The sequence below is a fragment of the Melospiza georgiana genome, chromosome 7, assembly GCF_028018845.1.
Source record: "Melospiza georgiana isolate bMelGeo1 chromosome 7, bMelGeo1.pri, whole genome shotgun sequence".
NCBI lineage: Eukaryota > Metazoa > Chordata > Aves > Passeriformes > Passerellidae > Melospiza > Melospiza georgiana.
Genome location: NC_080436.1, coordinates 15,223,704 through 15,244,275, shown reverse-complemented (window position 1 = coordinate 15,244,275; position 20,572 = coordinate 15,223,704). Strand labels below are relative to the sequence as shown.

Genomic DNA, 20,572 nt, shown 5'->3' with positions numbered 1-20,572 from the left:
CAGTCACGAAAATGATTGACATATGGGAGCAAGTCTAGCAAAGATTCACCACAGAGGCAGTGGAACACATGATGGATGAAGAGAGGCTGAGAGACATGATGCAGCCTTAGGAAGAGAAGGGTAAGTGTAGATCTTATTGCTATCTCCAAATACCTAACCAAGACTGTAGAGAAGTAGCCAGACTCTCCTTGGAGGTGCACAGTGGAAGAGGCCTGAAAACATGTTTGAACATGAAAAATTCCTACTTGACACAAAGATTTTTGGATGTTTTTTGGTTTTTTTACCATGAAATTGGTTAAATATTGGAACAGCTCGGACAGACAGATTGCAGGATTTCCATTCTTGAGGATATTTAAAACTCAGCTGAATACAGTCATGAGCAACCAGCTCAAGTTGGAGGTTGGCTAAGATGGCCTCTGGAGGCCCCTTTCCACATGCAGGATACTATGATTGACTGTTCTGATCCAAAATATTATTTAGCTAATCACAAAAACTCACATTTATTTTAGTTGCTTCCTCTGTGTACACTATTTTGGGAGACTTTTAGGTCAATCTGTTTTCATCCTATAGTTCCATAACCTTGGAAACCACTATCTGATTTTCTTATAATGGCTCCTCTTTTGCAAATAGGCATAAATCTCACATTGAAGGAAACAAGGTAAAGCTTCTCCTTTCTACAGCTGGATAACTGTCCTCAACTGTCACCAAATTTATGGGTTTGTTTTCAAGAAGCCTTACACAGAGCCTTTCCTCTTTAGTCTGATTCTACTCATAATTTACAGAGAGAGAACAACTGTACAACTTTAGCAAGGAGACACAGGCCCAAAAAGGAACTAACTATGACAGACTACACAAGTTTGAAGTGTACAGCTTAAAATATCCGCAAAGAAACAAAACTTGTCATAGCAAAAAAAACCAATCCTGGAATGTGTCACTCTTTATGCCTTTCCAAAATGGAGACTCCTTCTATAAAATACCAAAGTTATGGTTCAGAATTTTAATAATGACTACAACACTTGCATATGAGCACCCAAAAACTAAAGTCAAGAGATTGACTGGGTACACCATATATACAGCTGAAAAATATCACCCTTTTCAAACATAAGAGGTGGTTTCAAAGCTCACATTTTGGCTTCAGAGTTGAAGACCTGGTACAAAGCCTGAGAAATTTGGAATCTGCCTTTTACACCCCTTTTTTCTATGTTTTTTAAGCTATTTGGATCCAGGATTTAGATGTAGGCCTGCCTTTTGAACAAAGTAAAGATATATTTCAGCATTTTTTTCCCTTGGGGCCCTTGTTCTGGTATATTTAAATAAGATGACAACAAGACTGTAAATGACAACTGGAACTAAAAAACAGTCTTGCTTGACTTTTTCCAATTTAAATAGAGCCTGGTGCTTAAACCATCACTTAATAATTAAGGTTTGTATACTACTGATAGCACGCCTAAAGGCAGGTGTGTTCAGAGAGCAAAGGAGGATATTTATGCAGGTTCACAGCCAATGAATATCCTAGTGGAGAATTTGAGAGCATAAATTTTAGGACACTATGGTAAAGAAATTCTAAGATTCTCTTATACTTTTTTTTATCTAATGCACTCACTGGATGCTCTACAGTTTCACACAGCTGAGGTTTCAGTCCCATTAGACATCTTCCTGAGGGGCAGCAGAGGGGCAGCACCAATCTCTGCTCTCTGGTGACCAGTGACAGGATCCAAGGGAATGAGATGAAGCTGTGTCAGGGGAGGTTCAGGCTGGACATTAGGAAAAGGTTCTTCACCCAGAAGGTGGTCAGACACCAGAAAAGGTTCCCCAGGTAAGTGGTCACAGCCCCAAGCCAGCCAGAGCTCAAGGAGCATTTGGACAACACTCTCAGGCACATGGTGGGATTCTTGGGATGTCCTGCGCAGGGCCAGAAGTTGGACTTGATGATCCTTGTGGGTCCCTTACAACTCAGGACACTCTGTGATTCTGTGATCTGGCAGGATGCTCTATTTGTTCCAACACAAACTGGATTCTAGGGCCCTCAGTCCCAGTGGAACAGCTGGGTGGAATGGCCATAAGAAGTATGCAAATACAGAAGTAGAGAAATACGAGATTGTCAGCAAGCAGTGCTCTGCAATTTTTAAATGTATACATATATATATATATATAAGCATATATATATACACATATAGAGTATAGTTAGTTTTAAATCTTTGGAATAAATTCAATTTTTTCTTCTCTCTCTTTCTGTCTGACTTTCTTTCACTCTCTCTCATGCTCTTATCATGAATATTACATCATTGCCCCTAAAAGATGGTTAGATTTTGGTCCATATTTCATGCCATATGGGCCAGACATCGTATTTCCCCCCTGTCCCCAAAGTGTTCAGTTGACAGTCACAGTGTTTTGTGAAAACTGTGAGGAAAACCAGCATCTTTTGAATAAATTCAATCTCTCACTGGAACCAAAGGTTGCAAAATGCTGAGAATTCAAGTGCCAAGGATCCCGGTGACAGCTCTCAAAAACATCTATTGAGTTCCTTGTTTGCTCTTTTTTCCCCTTAGAGTACAATTTTACCTCCCAAAACATAAATTAAGGGAAATATTTAACAGTCAATGAGTCAAAACAGTCAAAGAAGGGCAGTTGGCTAATACATTATAAAAGAGCAGCAACCATTTGTGGACCACGCGCTATTTTGTTTCATTTCTAGACACATCTTGTAGGGATGGTCCGAGAATATACAAAATATACAACCTAATGACCGCCTGCCTGCTTGCATAGGCCATTTTCATGGTCCTAAATGCAGTCTTTGGAGTCAGGGCCAGTGCCAAATAGGTTCAAATACAAGTTATGGCAATACATTTTTTTAGGTTTTTTTTTTTCCTTTTGTAATGAAGACTTTAATCCACTTTGAGCCAAAGAAATCAAATTATCAATATGACGGAAGGGTGAGCATGAGACCTCCACTTCTCCTTGATGATTCACACCGTAGGCCAAAATGGACCTCTAGGTTAGTAATACTTTGGACCAATCATTTGGAAATGCCTCACTGCTGTATGTAAAATCCAATCCCTTCCTTCACCGCTCACATGGTTACATTTTTTCATATAGGAGTGGGCTACAGCATCAACTTGATGAACAGAAAAGCAGGACTTTGATATTTTCTTTAACAGGCTAACGCTGAATGAAGCCATTGTACTTGGAAGAGGTTCTTGATTTCCTACTCAGAGACTGGAGTAGGATTTTTGGCTTGGGGGTTGTTTTTTGTGTGTAAGAGGCTCAACAAACAGATTTAAATTAAAACGTCTGCAGGTGCTCTTTACAGAAACAAAAGGCTAATGTTTTAAATTGGTTAATAGAAGAACTGCAAGAAAAAGCAACATAATTCTCCACTAAATCATTGTGGGTTGTGGCTAATCTGCTCACATGATGTGGAAAGAATCCTGTAGTCATGCCTGTGTGGCCAATCCCAGACTGATATCCAGGTGAAGACAAGGAGTTCTGAAGATCACTTGTTTGTGGAGAAAAGAGAAAAAAGGTTTAAGCTTTCAAACAAGCTTTTAAAGTTTTTTGTTCAAAAAATAAACAAGAAGTCCTAGCTATGGCAATAAGGTGAGGCTTACAGAGATATTAGGTGCTGTATCTCAGGGGTTTATCCCTTGGCTACTTAGCCATCATGGCAGCAGCTTCCAGAGTCCCTAGTGCATATGTTGTGCAATTGCCAAAAAAAAATTAAAATAAAAACAACCAACAAAAATATAATCCTCCATGAAGTCTACATAAACTCAGGCCAAAAAGAGGATGTTTGTGTCACAAGTGTCACTCCACAGTCTACTGCCATTAAGGCCACTGGTATTGACTTAAAAGGATCTCAAAAGCTCAGTTCTGGGAAGAAGAACCGAAACCAAGACAGGTCAAAGTGTCTGTGAGAAGTCTGATGCACTGAAAATTAGGAATTCTCAGAGAAAGAACAAAAAAACCAAGAGGTTAATTTTGGCTACCAAACTGGGATTTGGTTTTCTAGGTCATTGTTTTCCCCCCATCTATTTAAAAAGAAAGTTAGTGCTACAAGAATGCAACTTCAAGACGACATATTCTTCTCCTGAGTTGCACTGAGAAGCAAGTTAGATAAGCCCCTCTTACTGCCGTCCACCTGCAGGGAAGCCTCTTCTGTTTTCTTTGATTTCCACTGGCAAAAACAGGAAACAAATCCAAGAGGGATGAAGTACTGTAAGTAATTGTTCTTTTTCACTGACTTCACCTCTACACCATTTCCTCGCCTGCATCTTCTCCCATCCAGCTGGGGCAAGGCATAAAAGAACCAATGAAGGTACTGAAGTGTAACTGGAGCATGACACTGTGAGCATGTGGTCCCTGTACAGAGGGTTACACGGGATCAAGGTCTCTTCTCCTGTAAGGTAGCACGTTGTAACTTGAGTTCCACTTTCATCTCACAACACTTAGCCCAGATGACATCCCTGCCAAGCTGGCTGATATTTAGATGTGTCTCTTCATGTGGAGGGCGAGGTGATCCGACCTGGAAAAACACCTGCAACATAAAGCAAGCAGGAAATAAAATAAGTACAGGACTTTGGAAAACAGGGTTTCTGCTCCTTCCTTGTTATGTACAGGAGAAAATACATATCCCAGTTTAGAGACATTCCTTGAGCTATCTATGGATCCCCACCAAAGCCTGTGTGATCGACCTCTGTGACCACAAATAGGCAACTACCCTGGCTCTTCAGCACCTAAAGAGATGACTTTTATACCTTCCCTGTTCCTCTCCCTCTCACTTCTTTCACTGAGTCAGATATCAGGGAAGAGTGCTCATCTATGCAGCTGTACTATAAAACCAAATATTTAGTATGCATGTGTTTGCATATTAAAAAATAAATAAAACAAATCACTTTCATTCAGCAACACCATTTTTAAAAATACCAGCTTTCTCAAGTGCCCACTCCTTGCAAAAAGCACCAAAGAATGATGCTAGTTTTGAAAACTGAATTATTCTCATTTCTAACTCCAAACTGGAAGGAAATCTGGCTCAGAGCTTGGAGGCTGACAATCCATTTGGGTTCATATCTCTCCCTTCCTCTCAGCTGGGAATCTGGATGGCAATATGTTGATTCTGATGAATATTATCTCCCTGAAGGATGTTGACAGAAGATATTATGCTTATTTTATAAGAGTGAGAATTGAAAGACAGAGAAGGCAAGGAAGTTGTAAATCACACAGGTGTGGTAAAACCAGAGGGAAAAAAAAGAAAGCCAGGACTTGAGATTTTGAGATTTTAACTTCTTTAGCCACTAAGACTTTTCCAACTCATAATAAAATCTAATGTTTTGTCATTCTGAACATGTAGCTGGATCCTGATGAGACAGACTCCATGGCCATTAGCTATGGGATTGAAAGCACCATCACAGTGCCATTTAAGATACTACAGCACCAGCAGCAAACCACAGGAGAAGCAGGCAGTGGTTCTGGCTGCTACCCCACAGCTCTAAAATGGAGCCTGTCACAGTGGCAGGACTCAGACACACTCAGAAATTAAACTTCTGCTGGAAACTTCAGCTGAGCATTTAAAATCAGGAGGCTTTCAAGTTCCCTGCAAATTCTGGCTTACCTTCTTTCCACCTTAAGCCACAAGATACTTTTTTATTTTAAAAACATTTACTACAAATACCATACCAACCCCCATATACCTGTGGCTTTTGAGTAACCTGGGTCTGTAGGCTCCAAGAACACCAGGAAAAGCTACTTACAGAACTGATTTGCCTGGCATGTCTTTTCAATGCTCCACAGAACTAGAGTATAAAGCAGCCACCAATAATGGTCTGAAGAATATCCAAATGGCTTATTGTAAGATTCAAGATAGCTCACATATGGGTGCTGAGTGTATTTTTAAAAAAGCGGTAGTTGAGTGTTTTGTAGTTTTCAGAAAGAAGAAGCAGAAGACCAAACTGAACAACCCCCCCAAAAAGCCAATAATGATAGATAAAAAAAAAGAACAGTCAATCTAAACACTCAAAGAATAAACACCCTAAGCACAGAAAGGCTGAGAAAGAGAACTATGAAAATGAAACTATTTTAAATAGTTAGGGGACCTTTTCTGTCCTGCTGAAGTATTCCACTGCACGTTACACACAGAGATGAGTGATCAAGTGGTACATTTTTAGGACAAAGAAACCTTATAACATCTTTTTCTTTTCCACAAGAAAAGTCATTTACTTCTGTGAATGAGCAATGAGCATAGCTCTGCTCAAGTCATCTCTTCTCTACTTGCAGGGCTTACAAGAGAGTTAATACCTTCAGAAAGGCAAAAATGAGACTTCAAAATAGGATGGAGGAGGCATTCCCCCAGGGTCCTACATGAGGCACAGCAAGGCACATGGGAATCTGACATGGACACTGGGCTTTCACCACAGCAGGCTCTGCACAGCTAGAATTTTCTAGCCCTAGAGTGACAAAATACATCCTTGGACCACGTCTCTCTCATCAGTCTTAAACTGAGAAAGCAGCATGCTCTGGCTACAGGGGCTGCCAAAACAAAACAACAGCTTGAGTGGCTGCCAAAAAGACATGCACCAGCTGGCACTTCAGTCTAGGACTAGTCATAAGACCCCCACCCAAGCACAGCTTTTCCTCTCCAGTTGTCTCTTTTACAGATGCAGCCCAGGAAAGTGTATGCTGAGTCACACCATAGCCAGATCTGTTAAAATTATAGATTCAGTACATTGCTTCACATCAGTAACTACCATATTAGCACCCATAATATTTTTATAGGTAATAAAATGGTGCCATATTTGCTAGTTTATAGCTAATAAAGTGGTACAATACTAATTCTTCACATTCTCCCACTGACTAATTTGATTAGTTCTATCTCTTGGTAAGGTTGCTGGATGTGGATATTTATTTTCCACCGTAAAACAGTCCATAGAAAATTTTTGCAGCTAAATCACACTGTCAGAAAGCCTACTGATTACTGGACACACTTCTTTTTTTTTTCTTTCTGGGACTAGAGGCAGCAGTGGATAAGCTGTCAAAGAAAACTACTCTTCAGAAATCAAGGAACAGGGGCTTGCTGTTCTCTAGTCCTGCCCATGGCATAAGAATTTGCTTTGCACCTCTGGCTCTACACCTCTTTCAGTTCCAGACCAGCTCTGCACATCACACGTGGGCTCTCACAGCCTTCTCTGTCATCCCCCCTCAGTCTAGCTCTTCCTAGAAAGAACAGTTTATGCTAGAATAAGACACTCTAATTATAAAACTCATACAGGAATGTGTGATACACAAATTCCCTGCTCCCAGACATGATTCCTTCCTTTCTCTTTTTGCTCTATCGCCTTAGCAACACAATACTGCTTGGCACTGAAGGCTCTGAAGGAGGAAAAAGGGAAGGTAAGTACAATGAGAGAGAATATATTGCTCAGCCATCTTTCCTACCAGCTGTGGATTTTCCACTGTGGGATGTGTTCATTCCAGCTAAGTGCACTCTCAGCTTGCTCTCCACAAGGAAACCATGAGCACGTGTGCACATATGCAGAGAGGAAAATGCATCCCAACAGTCTGGCACTAAGCTGCTGTCTCCTAAACACCTATTTATCCAGAACCAGCAAGTGCCACTACCCTTGAAGTGCTGAGGGCTTGCACTGTGTGAGAAACAACCCTAGCCTGTGTTTCTGAAGAGCAAAATTCCTGGGGAATGCTAACAACCAGGATAACCCTGGCATCCAGAAGGCACTAAGGACTTTCCTGGGGTGCTTTCCACACTTTAGCCTTTTCTCCTTTCTTTCCTGCTGCCACAAAGCCACACACCACTTGCAGTACATATGATGTTACTCAAAGCAGTGGTAGTTTGCCAGCTATGACTAACAATGTGATCTGTGGGCTGCATGGTGTTGGGATAGGGCTGGGACAGCAGGAGAAGAGAATCTCATCTTATCTCTTTTGTTATAAAATTTACTTATACACAGAGGACACTAATATTCCTTTGACATTGATCAGAAGGTGAGAGACATAAGCACATCTAAAAACAGTCTTGGAAGGGAACTGCAGCCAGACCGTGTGAACATCATCCCCCTCTGCTATCTGAATCACCCCTTCCATGCTCTGTTTGCCAAGATAGAGCCTTCAGCTCTGAACAACAGGCACAGGATCTGTGCTACATCAGTGTTGTTAAAACAGCTCCAATCAGCTCCTTAAAACCTAACAAGGCAGCATATCTGAGAGAGTGGCCACAGCTTCTGTCGATAATGGGGAGTGCAGTAAAAGGTAGCAGTTCAAATACAGAGAAACTGTTCTCCAGCTGGAACCCTGGCTCAGGAAGGCACATCTTTAAAAGCCTGCCTAAACGGCTAAAGGCAGTTTTGGGCTCATGTTTCAGTGCTTGCTTGAGGTGACCTCTGCAGTAGGTGGTAGCAAAGAGGCCTGAGAATGAGAAAAGAATGAAAAACAGTAGTATGGCAGAGTGGGGTAAAAGAACAGGCACTGTCACTCTAAAAGCTTCTAACAATTAACTGGGGGAATAAGGACAAATCTGCCTCCTATCACCACACACAAATATTACCGGCATAGAGTTTAACAGTGCACAATCCTCAGCCTCTAAATTTTATTAATAATGTTTTCCCTTCATCTACAGATTCAGCAGAAGAGCAAAAATGCATTAGATGATTACAGGAATATATCTCTTGACTGCAGTGACTGAGTTTGCTGCCAAAAAGAAAAGCCAGGTAGAAAGGGATAATATGTGGAGGGAGAATAATGAACACTTAACAAATGGCTGAAAGAGAGCAAGGAGTTGAAAATACTAGCTGTATTTCTCTAGATCTCTGCTAAAAACATTGTTTTCTGACACAGAAACCCTAGGGCTGTATGTGTGTGTGTGTGTGTGTGTGTGTGTGTGTGTGTTTGTGGGGCCATTCGAGGAAAGAAAAGAGAAAGGCAATGCTTTACATTTAAAACAGAGGATAGAATTGTTCCCATTCACAGAAGTGCTTAAACAAAAGCAGAACTGCAGAGGTCCCTACATGGCTTATCCTGTCCCTCATTCTGAGCAAACAAAAAATGATCCAGGGATAATACAAAAGATAATCCAAGAGGAAGCCCTCCGTGGGGGAAGGGGGATGGGAAGAGGGGAGACAAGGGCAGAAGAGCACTTAAGGAGATGAAGCTCTTGGAAAGGCAGGATGTGAAAATGATCAAATTTCCTTCCCATAAAAGGATGGGGTCCCTTGTTTATGTCCCACACATCCTCTCTCCACGCATATTCTCTGTTGGTCTGGTGTACCCACAGGCTTCCTAAAGGCTTTATTGTATTACAAAACCTTTCCTTATCACAGTTGAGAACCTTAGTGCTGCATTAAAAAGATGGGTAATTTTCTTAAGCCTCTTTTAAAAATATATATAAATAGGATTAGCTGGATAACATGTTCAGATGCAAGCACATTATTTGATTACTCAATAGTGGATCCAGGTTTCACCCAGGGCACTGCCAATCTTCAGCTGGGGGGGTGAGTGGGGGAGAAGTGCTCATTGTTCGATCCTGTCAGTGCTGTCAAGAGTCATTACAGGGGTAATTGCTTTTGCTCCACCCTGATTTCTTATCAATTGGGATGGGGGATGTGGAGAAGGGTGTTCTTATGGTTTTGTTTCTAAATTGAAAGAACCCAGCTTTCAAAAACACTCAGCACCAAGCAAGGACGAGCAGATTTTTCAGAGCAGCTCAGTATTTACTGGAGCAGCTGGAGCAGCGAGGCTGCAGACAGGAGCCGCGGTGAGAGCTGCAAGGGCGGCTCTGGCAGGAGCTGCTCACTCACAGCGCATCCCCGAGTCCCGGAGCGCTGCTGCTCCTGACAGGCTCCTCGGGAACCTGGCCCTGCGCACCTGTCAGGCTTTCACATCTGGGCCCTCTCACAATGAAGGTGCAGAGTATCTCCCACTTCAAACAGATGTCAAGAGCGAGATTTAAAACTGTAGGAAAAGATTCACTAATTAGCAGGAATGTGCAGAGATCATTATTTTACACAAAACAACCCAATGAACTTGAACGGTAAAATATGTCTAAATCACTCTTGGGCTTTTGAGAACGGTGCCCTTTGTTGTCTTTTCTTTAGGAGCCCTGGACTCAGTGCTGAGAAGACAACAATCATACAGAAATTGAATTGATTTTTCCCTAGAGGTTTCTTAGAGATTTGGGCCACGTGTGGCATACAGCCACACACTCCCCATTCCTCCTGCCATACACCAATGTTTTTGTGAGGCCCACTCTGCCAAAATGTGGGTAGCCAGTGGTGCTTGGGCTAGTCCTTGAAGCAGAGCAAATAGAGGGAGCTTTGCCTTTATGAGCACAGCAGGCTTACAGGATCAGGAGACAGAAAGCTGGGGAGATGCTTTTTGGAGAGGTCCATCACTGAAATGGTCTAAGGCCCTCTGGATGTCTTCTCTGCTTTAAGAGTATTAAGACCTGCCCTGTGAACTGAATCCTGTGCCCACAACAGACACCAGCAGGGTTCAGTCAGGCCTACACCCGATCCCACATTTTGTTCTGTGCTGTAGGATTAGACTGCTTAGGAAGAATTCCCCATCTGCCAGCCTGCCTGGCCACTAAGGCAGAGAGGACAGGAGCTGAGCAGAGGGTCCCTCCATGGTTCAGGGACAAAGGCAGTGGGACAGAAGGGGCCTCTCTGTGGGAGCCAGGTCTCCTGTCTCTGGGAGCTGGCAGCTCCATGCCAGCCACAGAAGTCCACAGGTTTCTTGAACACCACGTTAGGAGCTGCATTACCTGTCACAATGGTTGCATTTAAAGGGCTTTGCACCCGTGTGCTTTCTGTAATGCCTTGTGAGCTCGTCGCTCCGTGCAAAACGCCACTCGCACCCTTCCCACGAGCACTTGTAAGGCTTCTCACCTGCAGGGGGAGGAGAGAACAGTCAGCATGGCACAGCAGCATTATGAGCACTCAACTTGATAGCCCCGTGTCCTCCCACCCTGCCTCTAACCCATTCGAGTCAGTCAGCCCATCACACAATTCACAGTCAGCGTGGCATGCAAATAATTTAGGGTTTGTATACTGGTGATAGTTCCAGTCCAGATTTTACCACAGCTAAAATTCTCACACAACCTTATATCTTGTTTTTACTCCTTGTGATTCTGTTTACCCCTTGTGATTCTATTTACCTCTTGTGTGGCCAGACTCACATCTGCTCCCCTCAAGCATTCACGACTGCTGTCCCCAAGGACTGCACCTTTTTTACTTGCTTCTGACAACAAAATCTACTCCTGGGACCAAGAAATTATGTGAGAGTTTGAATTGAATTTCTTTGAATTGGCTGGTCCTTCAGGCTTCTTGCACTACCCGTTCATCAGCTGTTATTCTTTCCCAAAATATTAACAATACCGTTGAAAGCAGTGAAATGGTGTAGTGGTAAGACAAGAGAGATTCTCGTCTGTTGGTGTGAGTTGGACTCAATGATTCTTGTGGGTCCCTCCCAACTCAGGATATTCTATGATCCTATGCTCATATCTAACTATCTTCTAATGCACATCAGTCTCTGCAGATCAAAATCTGCCATAGTGTAACATCTGTGGAGTCATTTAACACCTTCTGATGAAGAATCCCAAGTCATGACTCCCTTTTCCTTTTCAGTGCACATGCATTGGTGTGCATTCAAATTTAACATCTCCCCACACAACAAATGCTCCAGTGCATCTCCTCCTATAGAAACTCCATGTCACTCTTCCCCATGCATTCAGTTGAGATAAAAGTCAGACAAGAAATCACTTTCACTACCAAGCTTTTAAGTGGATTATTACTTATTTATTTGTTCTTAAAATTGCTAAGAAGGTAATCTTAAAAAACCCACCAGGGCCACACTGAGGCTGCAATCTGTAAGACCCCTCTAGGCTGGTCACATGAAACAATAATTTGACCACAGCAAAGACACAGATAGCTATATTTAGTGTGTCTATTCAGCAAGTATAAGAGTGAGATCTGGATATGGGAGACTTATGTATATCATGATGATGAACTGGAGAGGCAAAAAGAGCAAGAAAAGTGAAAAGGGAAAGAAAAATGCAGCAAAATACCTGGAAAAATGCTGTTCTCTGTTTTATTTCTGCAGACTTCTTGCTGCACAGTGGTCATCTGCCCCAGACAGAACAGCAGAATGGGCTGAGACCTCAACTGAAGTTGAGCCATTTTACTGGCCTTTGAAAAGTTATTTTGCTCAGTAATTCAATTAAAGGATTCATTGGGATGAAGTTGTGAAGAAGGGACAGCAACTGGCAAGACTACACCAAAATATCCATTTATCCTACAGTCCCTGAATGAAGAAAGGCCATCCTGGATGTCCCTGCTGTGAGTCACAGTCCCCCATGGGAAAATGCCCAACAGGACAAGGGACTGAGCCAACAATAACACTGCCCCACTTAGAATGCGCCTGCTTGGTCATTTCTGCAGACTCACCTCTTGTTCCTTTATTTTTTGGACAGGATTTCTTCAGGAAAATAAGAAGTTAGAATCTTAGTGAGCAAGGTGCTGGTGTCTTGATTCTGGGCTGGTTATTCAACTGTACCTCAAACACTGTCGCCAGTGCTGGTCCCACGCACTGGAGCTGCAGTTGTAGCAGTCTCCCCAGGCCCTTTGCACCCGACCTGTCAAACAGCATCTGCTCTCCTCAGAAAAAAGGGATTTCTCAGTCCTGTGCCTGTGATGGAGCACCAGTTTGTCTGAACATTTCATGCATTATTTTAAAAAGCTGTCAGTAAACAAGCCTCGATGATAGTGCACTTCCTTGGTTCTCTGACGCTCTCTAGTGCCTAGCTCAGAGTGGAGACAGCCAGGCAAGGAAACTGCCTTGCAGCACATTTGCCACACACATGCTGCAAAGCAAGTGCAGAGATGACTGCTCAGCCAAATCTGGCAGGTACAGCCAGTCTGAAGGATACAGTCATCTGCAGAGCAGAAGGGCGAAGAAAAAGCATCCTGGGCTTTCTGTGAAACTATATCGGCTACTAGGACAGAGGTGGAGTTTGGCTTGTTAAAATTTGTCAAGAGCTTTGAAAACAGACAGTGCTATATATATATATATATATATATATAGGTTACAAGAGACAGAAAAGCCAAGCATGATTACTGGTGAACCCACAGAATGACACATATCTCTGTTACTTGCTGCAGGGGCTTCTCTCCCAAGTGTTCCAGCTTTGGCCTTGCACAGCCCTGAGCTGAGTTTTGTTTTTCCTTGGTAACCCAAGCCCTGTTCAGCAAAATGTCAGACAGTACCTCTCAGGGCTGCAGACTGCACGCTGCCATAGCAGGCTGCCAGTGCACAAGGTAAATGCAAAGGAGCACAGTGACCTTTAAAGCCATGTCAGCTTCAGACAGCTCCTTGACCCAGAGACCTCCAAGAGGTTAAATTTCCTGTCCTCCTGCAGCTACTCAAAAACACAAGAGGGAAAGAGAACAGAGACCTGCCTGTCTCTGCATGTGAAGACAAAAAACAAACTGCTCCTTCAATGGCTGCTGTCACCTTACATGAAGATGAAATGGAAGTGTGTCTTGCCAAGGTGCACATATGTAGAAAGCATGGGAATGAAAAAGGGGGAGAGTCCTCCTACCTCACTACTGGCAATATCAGGAAGGAAAAATGGGAAGGATCCTTTCTATGTGTTAGGCTGCTCTTCTCTTGTTCAGAGGATTAAAAGAGACTAAAAAGATAGATGGTGAAATCTTCTTCTGCTGAAGGCAATGGCAAAACTCCTACTCACTTCCACAGGGCCAGGATCTCCCTCTTTTTAAGAAATTAATTATGAGCTGCAAATCCAATTAAAAATAGGAACATCATGGAGTTGTGCCACACTGACGTTTTTCTAATCTCTCAAATTAAAAAACACATTCAAAACTTGTGCCTGCAAGCCACACCCAGGAAGGAGGCTCTACTCCTTACTTCACCTTTATTTAACACAAGGATCTATGCAGTCCTTAAACAAATCCATAAATCCACATTTCTACAAACACACTCACCAAAACAATCCTACAGGAATGCTATTAGCCCCTCAGATATACTTTAGGGTTTCAGTCCATCATGACTGCACACTTCTGTGAAGCAGCCTCTCTTCCCTGTGGCTGTGTCCTGTGATCCATACCTCACTTTAACCTTTTCATGTTCCTAGAGCACATTTTATACCCTGAGACTGGGATGCCTGGGGAGTAGGCTCTCTGTTCCACTTCTGTTTATGGCTCCTCACCCAACTGAGCTCTTCTTCTAAAGTACCCCCAAAGCACATTTCAGTATAGTCTGGCCCTCCATCCTCTATTTCATCCAGCCTGGTCCAATCTGGTAACTGGAGGACAAAGACCTTTGAAAATTTATGGGAAACATGCAATAGTGAAGCTACAATTATATAAAATCATAACAAAAAATCCATCAGACTTTGACAGCCCTGAAATCGGGTCACTGTTCCTTTTGTGACTAAGATGAATGCAAGACTAAATATTAGGCCTCTAGTTACAGAAATAAACAAATTATTGCTACAGCTTTTTCTTGAAAGCCAAAAATTTATCATTTGGAAGTATGAAAAGCCAAGCACACAATCCCATTTACACTCCTGTGGCAAACACACACTAGGTTTCCAGCAAAACATGATGGACATAGCTGGGCTGGTTCTGTAATGACCACCACAGTGGAATTTGGAACTTCTCCCTCCATTTTCCAGCCTCGGGAATTCTTGGTGCTCTAGATATTGAAAGCCAACATCTGACCCTGCCACCTATGGCATTGTTTTTCAAGTTAATGGGGAGGCAAAGGCATGGGTGGGCTGTGACACCTCACACCCAGACAGTCTGGAATTGGAGGTGAGTTCCTCTGCTGTGATGGTGCAGGGGGCCAGGCAAGCAGCTCAGCTGCACACACCTGTATCTTTGCTCTCCAGCCACAAGCCAGAGAACATCGGGTTTTTGCTCCAACACATATTTAAATTATAAACCCTGTACAAACCTTCACAACAAATATTTCCTCACAAAACACAGCAATGGGGATGTTGTCTCTTCTCAAGATCCAGAGACCCCCTGTCCTTGCCACCTACATCCCACAGCACCCTCTAGGTCCCAGAGATATTTCTCTTGTCCATGAAGTAAGGCAGTGTTTGCTAAGACATCTCAGAGAGGCTGTTTCAGCAGAGTGATTAGTAGAAACATTAGGTTACAGGACACAGAGGTACCTACTCAAGATCAGCTGAGGACGCAACCACAAAACTACAGCACATAATGGGCACATTATACTTCTTATAGCTGCATTATTTATTGCCAGTCCCAAGGGTTAAAAAGTCATAAGTGCACTCTTCTACAGAAATAATGAGATTTTAAAGAAGAAAACAACAATAATCAGACATCATTTGCCTTCTGCTTTGTAGATAACCTAGGGCCATGGTTTCAAACCTCTCCTTGCAGCCCTGCAAGCTAGGAACATTTATTTTGAGATATAGAGGAAGAAATTTGCTCTCTATTCCCTGAATTTCAACAGCAGGGACTTTAAGAAAAAAAAACCCTCCAGATTTAGGGATGTGCACAATAAGATCACAGAGCTCCAGTGTGATGGGGTGAAGCCTTGGCTCTGTCCAAGTCATTGGAAAAATGTTCATTAGGCTCAAGTTTCACCCTGTATCTTTATGGAATTGAAAGCAAAGATATTATGATTATTCATCCATATCTATTTCCTTACCTCCCAGGCACTCTCCTGCAGGGCACTTAGTAAAACAATCCAGTAGTTTGAGCTCCCAGTCCTGCAGTGAGCTTCAGAGGAGAATCACAGTCAAAATCCTTGCTGATATTTCCCTGTGCTAAAATGTGGTAGTGTCATGGGACTCCCTTAGTCCCTTGACACTCCTTTTTGATCTAGCCAAAAATGTTAAAAGAAACTGAGGGAAAACCCCCAAATTCAGCCTATATGCATATTTTGAAGGCTATTCAAAGCAAACATTAGTTTCATCAGTTTGAAGAGCTCCTTAATATTACACAGTTACACAAAGCTAGTGTGTGAAAGTGTGTCGCAGACATCTTTTATGAAAAATCCTTTCCTTAGGATTTTTCTTCCTGAGAAGCTGAGAAGCCTCAGGAACAAAATGTAAACAATGGTTATCTGCTGCTGTGGAATGCAACAGGTAGATTTTTGATTGGCCCATGTTGGTTGTTTCTAATTAATGGCCAACCAAAGTGAGCTGGCTCAGACAGAGAGCCCGAGCCACAAGCCTTTGTTATCATTCTTTTTATTCTATTCTTAGCTAGCTTTCTGATGAAATCTTTTCTTCTATTCTTTTAGTATAGTTTTAATATAATATATATCATAAAATAATAAATCAAGCCTTCTGAAACATGGAGTCAGATCCTCATCTCTTCCCTCATCCTAAGACCCCTGTGAACACCATCACAAAAGTGTATTTAAAAAACAACAGGAAAAAACTAGCATGTGTTATAATCCACTAAGAATTTTTCATATATGGTTTAAAAATCCAAGAAAAAGTTGTCTGAAAGAAACACAAATATTTCCTTCCCTTTTATAATCTGTAATTTAAAAACCATTTAAAATTAAGCTAGTTCTAAAAGTCTCAATTTCTAAAAGTATGTATTGAAAGACACTTTCAGCTACACGTTTCAAGAATGATGTTCCCAGAGAACTAGACAAGCTGTAAAATTACAACTGAAAAAAGGGATTAAATGCAATATTTCTTGCATGTATTTTTCCTATAAGGATGCTGTGGGGGTCTGATATGTGTGAAGAATCAAGTGCTTTTTATGAGTGTTTTAATAACTTTCCTTGCTACCCTAAGAGCGTTTTAATGATTTTTCTTTCTACCATTCCTGAGAAACCCTTTTGGGACCTACTGCTCCTGGGCTGAGTAGGAGCATGCTGTTGCAGGAGCAGCAGTGTCACTGCAGGATGAACGCAGGCATCCCTCAGAGGCCAGTGCCTGTGGGGATGCTGCTGCTGCCGACAGGAGTCCCTCAGAAGTGCCAGGAGCTGGTGTGGTTTTAGGGGAGGAACAGCCCCCCAGGGCAGAGAAATGCCAGGCAGGCATTCCTAGCTGCTCTGCAGTTTATGATAAAAGTCTGCCTTAGCACAATGAGAAGCCTAATGTGGACCTTCACATTACCAATATTTTATATTTATGTAGCACTCTTCATCTCCAAGGGTCCCTGAGAGCTTTACAAGCTACATACATGGCATGCCAATGAGGCCAAGCCATAATTCTTCTAATTAGCTGAACATCAGCACACAGCACATGGCACAACAGAAAATGTTACTGGTCACTCCTCTCTTCCTGTGTCAAGTGCTATATGAGATTTAATAGAAACATATCTCAGAAGGACGTTTGGGGTTAAGGACCACTGAAAAATGAAATCTAACAAGACAGGTCTCCTAAACACCAGTGCCTGTCTTCCCTCATTACATATACACACCTTGTCAAATAGGAGACACAGAAGAGGAGCTGCCCCAGACCTGCTCCCCACTTTCACACCACATTCAGCACGTTACCATCACATGGCTCAGGCAGCTGCTCTGCTGGGGAGGTTACAAAAAGGCTGGTGAGCGGCTGCAGTCCAGAGATCAGCCTCTTTTTAAGATTAATAAGTTCATTTCTTTAGCAAAAAGGAAGAGCAGGCTATTTAATACACACATCCTCTGGAGATCAATGCTAATATCTAAGTGTATGTGCATGCAACCCATCAACCAGTAAAACTAATTACAAAAATCAATTTCAGATACTTTTCTGAGCCTTTCATTCCTCAATATACTCCTAATTGATTTTTGTTGGAGAATAGAAAGTCTAATTAATATTTTTATTATTTAAAAGGAATGCAGAGGAGGGGGCAATGGTGAGTGCTTAACTGGTCCGCCAATGTTTTCTACACAAAAAAAAGAGCAAAAAAATTAAAATTGGCATTTTATTCAGTTTTGCCACCTGCTGGAAAAATGGAAAAGCCTTTGAAAGGGTGACAAAGCACAAGAGAAAAGCTGGCAGAAGACAGTATGGGGCAGAAGAGGAATGTGACAGCATTGTGAAATACACAATGTGAGAAGGTTGTACCTATTTTTAGAAGGGCAGGGATGATCAAGTGTAAAAGCAGTACATTTCCATGAATGATGTACAGCTCCTTTCATCCAAAAAGGTCAGAAATGCCCTTATAGAGAGGTGACTCTGATTATATTTATGTTAGAGATGGGGGAAAAAAGGTTAAGAAGGAGACCCAGTGTCCAATCAGTCTTTCCACAAACTTCAAAGCTCCGGATTAGTTCCTAAGGGCCTTGCCAAGGCTCGTCTACCAAGCCAGCAGCAATCTTCAGCATGTAGCCATTCAAAAAGAATCCAATTTTTGCAGCATTATGTCTTATACACACACAAGCACCTAACACATCCACAAAGCCCACTTGCCTAGCTGAAAAGCAGAGAAAAGCAAAGCATGTAGCAACATTCAAAGAAATGGAAATGTTCCATTTTCTACTCAAGAGGCTGCATTTAACAAGCACACATTGCCCTCCATACTGAGCCCTGAAGGAGGGGAGGAACGCCCGGCTTTATCTCTTTGGGTCTGAGCACGACTCCCATTGAGAGTGATAAAGCCTTTGCAATGTGCTCCCCGTTCAAACCCCTCTCCACAGCTCCTCTTTGAAGGAAGCTCCTCCGTGGTGGGGAGCAGGGCTGCGGGACAGATGCTGGTGCCAGCCTGAGCACGCAAGCCCAGCTTGTGCCCCATTAATTGCCAGCACACCCTCCCCTGGGCCAGGCCCTGGGGACAGCAGCAGAGCAATAGGGACACACGAGCACCCGGGAGCAACACCAGCAGCAAAACTACCCAATTAAACCTCCAGTCACCTAAGTGAGTGGGGAGGGGGGGGAAATTTAAAAAAAAGAAAAAAGAAGGAAAGGAGAAGGAGAAGGAGAAGGAGAAGGAGAAGGAGAAGGAGAAGGAGAAGGAGAAGGAGAAGGAGAAGGAGAAGGAGAAGGAGAAGGAGAAGGAGAAGGAGAAGGAGAAGGAGAAGGAGAAGGAGAAGGAGAAGGAGAAGGAGAAGGAGAAGGAGAAGGAGAAGGAGAAGGAGAAGGAGAAGGAGAAGGAGAAGGGGAAGGGGAAGGGGAAGGAGAAGGGGAAGGGGAAGGGGAAGGGGAAGGGGAAGGGGAAGGGGAAGGGGAAGGGGAAGGGGAAGGAGAAGGAGAAGGAGAAGGAAAAGGAAAAGGAAAAGGAAAAGGAAAAGGAAAAGGAAAAGGAAAAGGAAAAGGAAAAGGAAAAGGAAAAGGAAAAGGAAAAGGAAAAGGAAAAAGAAAAGGAAAAGGAAAAGGAAAAGGAAAGGAGTTGCCTGGCAACAGCAGGCAGAGGCAGCAGTGCAGCAGGCCGGGCCGGTAGCGGGCGGCGGGCCCGGCCCATCAGCGCCCGCATCTCCCGCATTTCGTGCCGGGGTCTCCTGGTAACAGCCCGAGCACGCCGGCCGCGCTGCTGCGCTTCCCCTCCTCTCCTCCTGTTCCTCCCGATCACGCGAGGCATCGCTGTTTGCCCTAATTACACATTCTCTGCTGCTTCAAGCTGCCATTACTTCGGTCCCCAGAGGAGCAGCAAGAAATTTTTAAAAATGTCCTCTAATAAGGGCTTCTAGTTTCAGATTCTGTGGAGCTCTGCAAGCTCAAAGATGCAAAGCAAGGTAGCAGCGGCAGAAGGAACAGATGAAAAAGGCAAAAAAAAAAAATCAGTAGCTCACTAGACCAGATTTTTCCAGCACTCTGAAACCTGTTCCCTTCCCTTTGTTTTTTGTAACTCATCTTAGAGGGTGGGCAATGAGATAGCCTTTAAGGGACATGGCGCATATTTACATAATCCAGAGCAGTGTATCAGAGATGTGTTCCTTAGAAACCTATCGTTTAGGTCAAGAGTTTCTGAGAAATTCCAGACTATAGATAAAGGCACATAGATCAGGAAAAATATGAGATACATGTATCATGGACTGTGTTGAGAAATGACAAAAAAAATTTAAGAGGAACAGACTCCCTTTTTCCAGATGCTAACATTTTTTATGGTTTTGCTCCATATTTTTGCTAATGAATGTGAGGTTTGCTTTTTCAAACTATTGCAGTGCTGATGTTTTTCAGCATTTACCATCTTCTCCCTTTAGTCACTAGAAAATCAGAGAAAAGATGACCAAAAAAATGATGCAGACTGGCAGAGACAGCACAGGAATAAAACACGAGGGGGAAAGAACATGCATTTCTTTTGATTTCCCACTCTTGTCAACAGCAAAAATGGGAAAAGATCAATGATCTCAATCATTCAGATACTGAATCTGATTTGGAGATAGATGCAAATGGGAAATAACGTGCTTGGGTTTAAAGAATGCACCGGCAAGTCTCTCACTAAAGGCTGCCCTGGTGCAAGGCAGAGGTACCTACATGCTGGCAGGCACGGGCTGAAGGAGATCCCACCCTTCCTGGTGCTTTCTCTGTCCTGGGCACAGCTGGCAGGGGCACCCAGCTGCTCCACACTGAGCAGGGCTCAGTGAAAAGGCCTTGGCAGTGCTGCTGGGCAGCCCTTGGTGAACCAAGCAGACT

The 20,572-nt window shown here is 43.0% G+C and overlaps 1 protein-coding gene across 1 annotated transcript in view; it reads right to left on the bottom strand.

Moving 5' to 3' along the window:
- Positions 1–2,185: 2,185 nt before the first annotated feature.
- The window catches only part of KLF7 (KLF transcription factor 7), a 59,236-nt gene continuing 40,849 nt past the window's right edge, over positions 2,186–20,572 (bottom strand). The window contains exons 3-4 of the mRNA XM_058028414.1: positions 10,766–10,889; positions 2,186–4,534 (exon numbers count right to left, since the gene is read on the bottom strand). Coding sequence (XP_057884397.1) covers positions 4,483–4,534; positions 10,766–10,889 — 176 coding nt within the window. The 3' untranslated portion in view covers positions 2,186–4,482. The remainder of the gene's footprint in view (positions 4,535–10,765; positions 10,890–20,572) is intronic.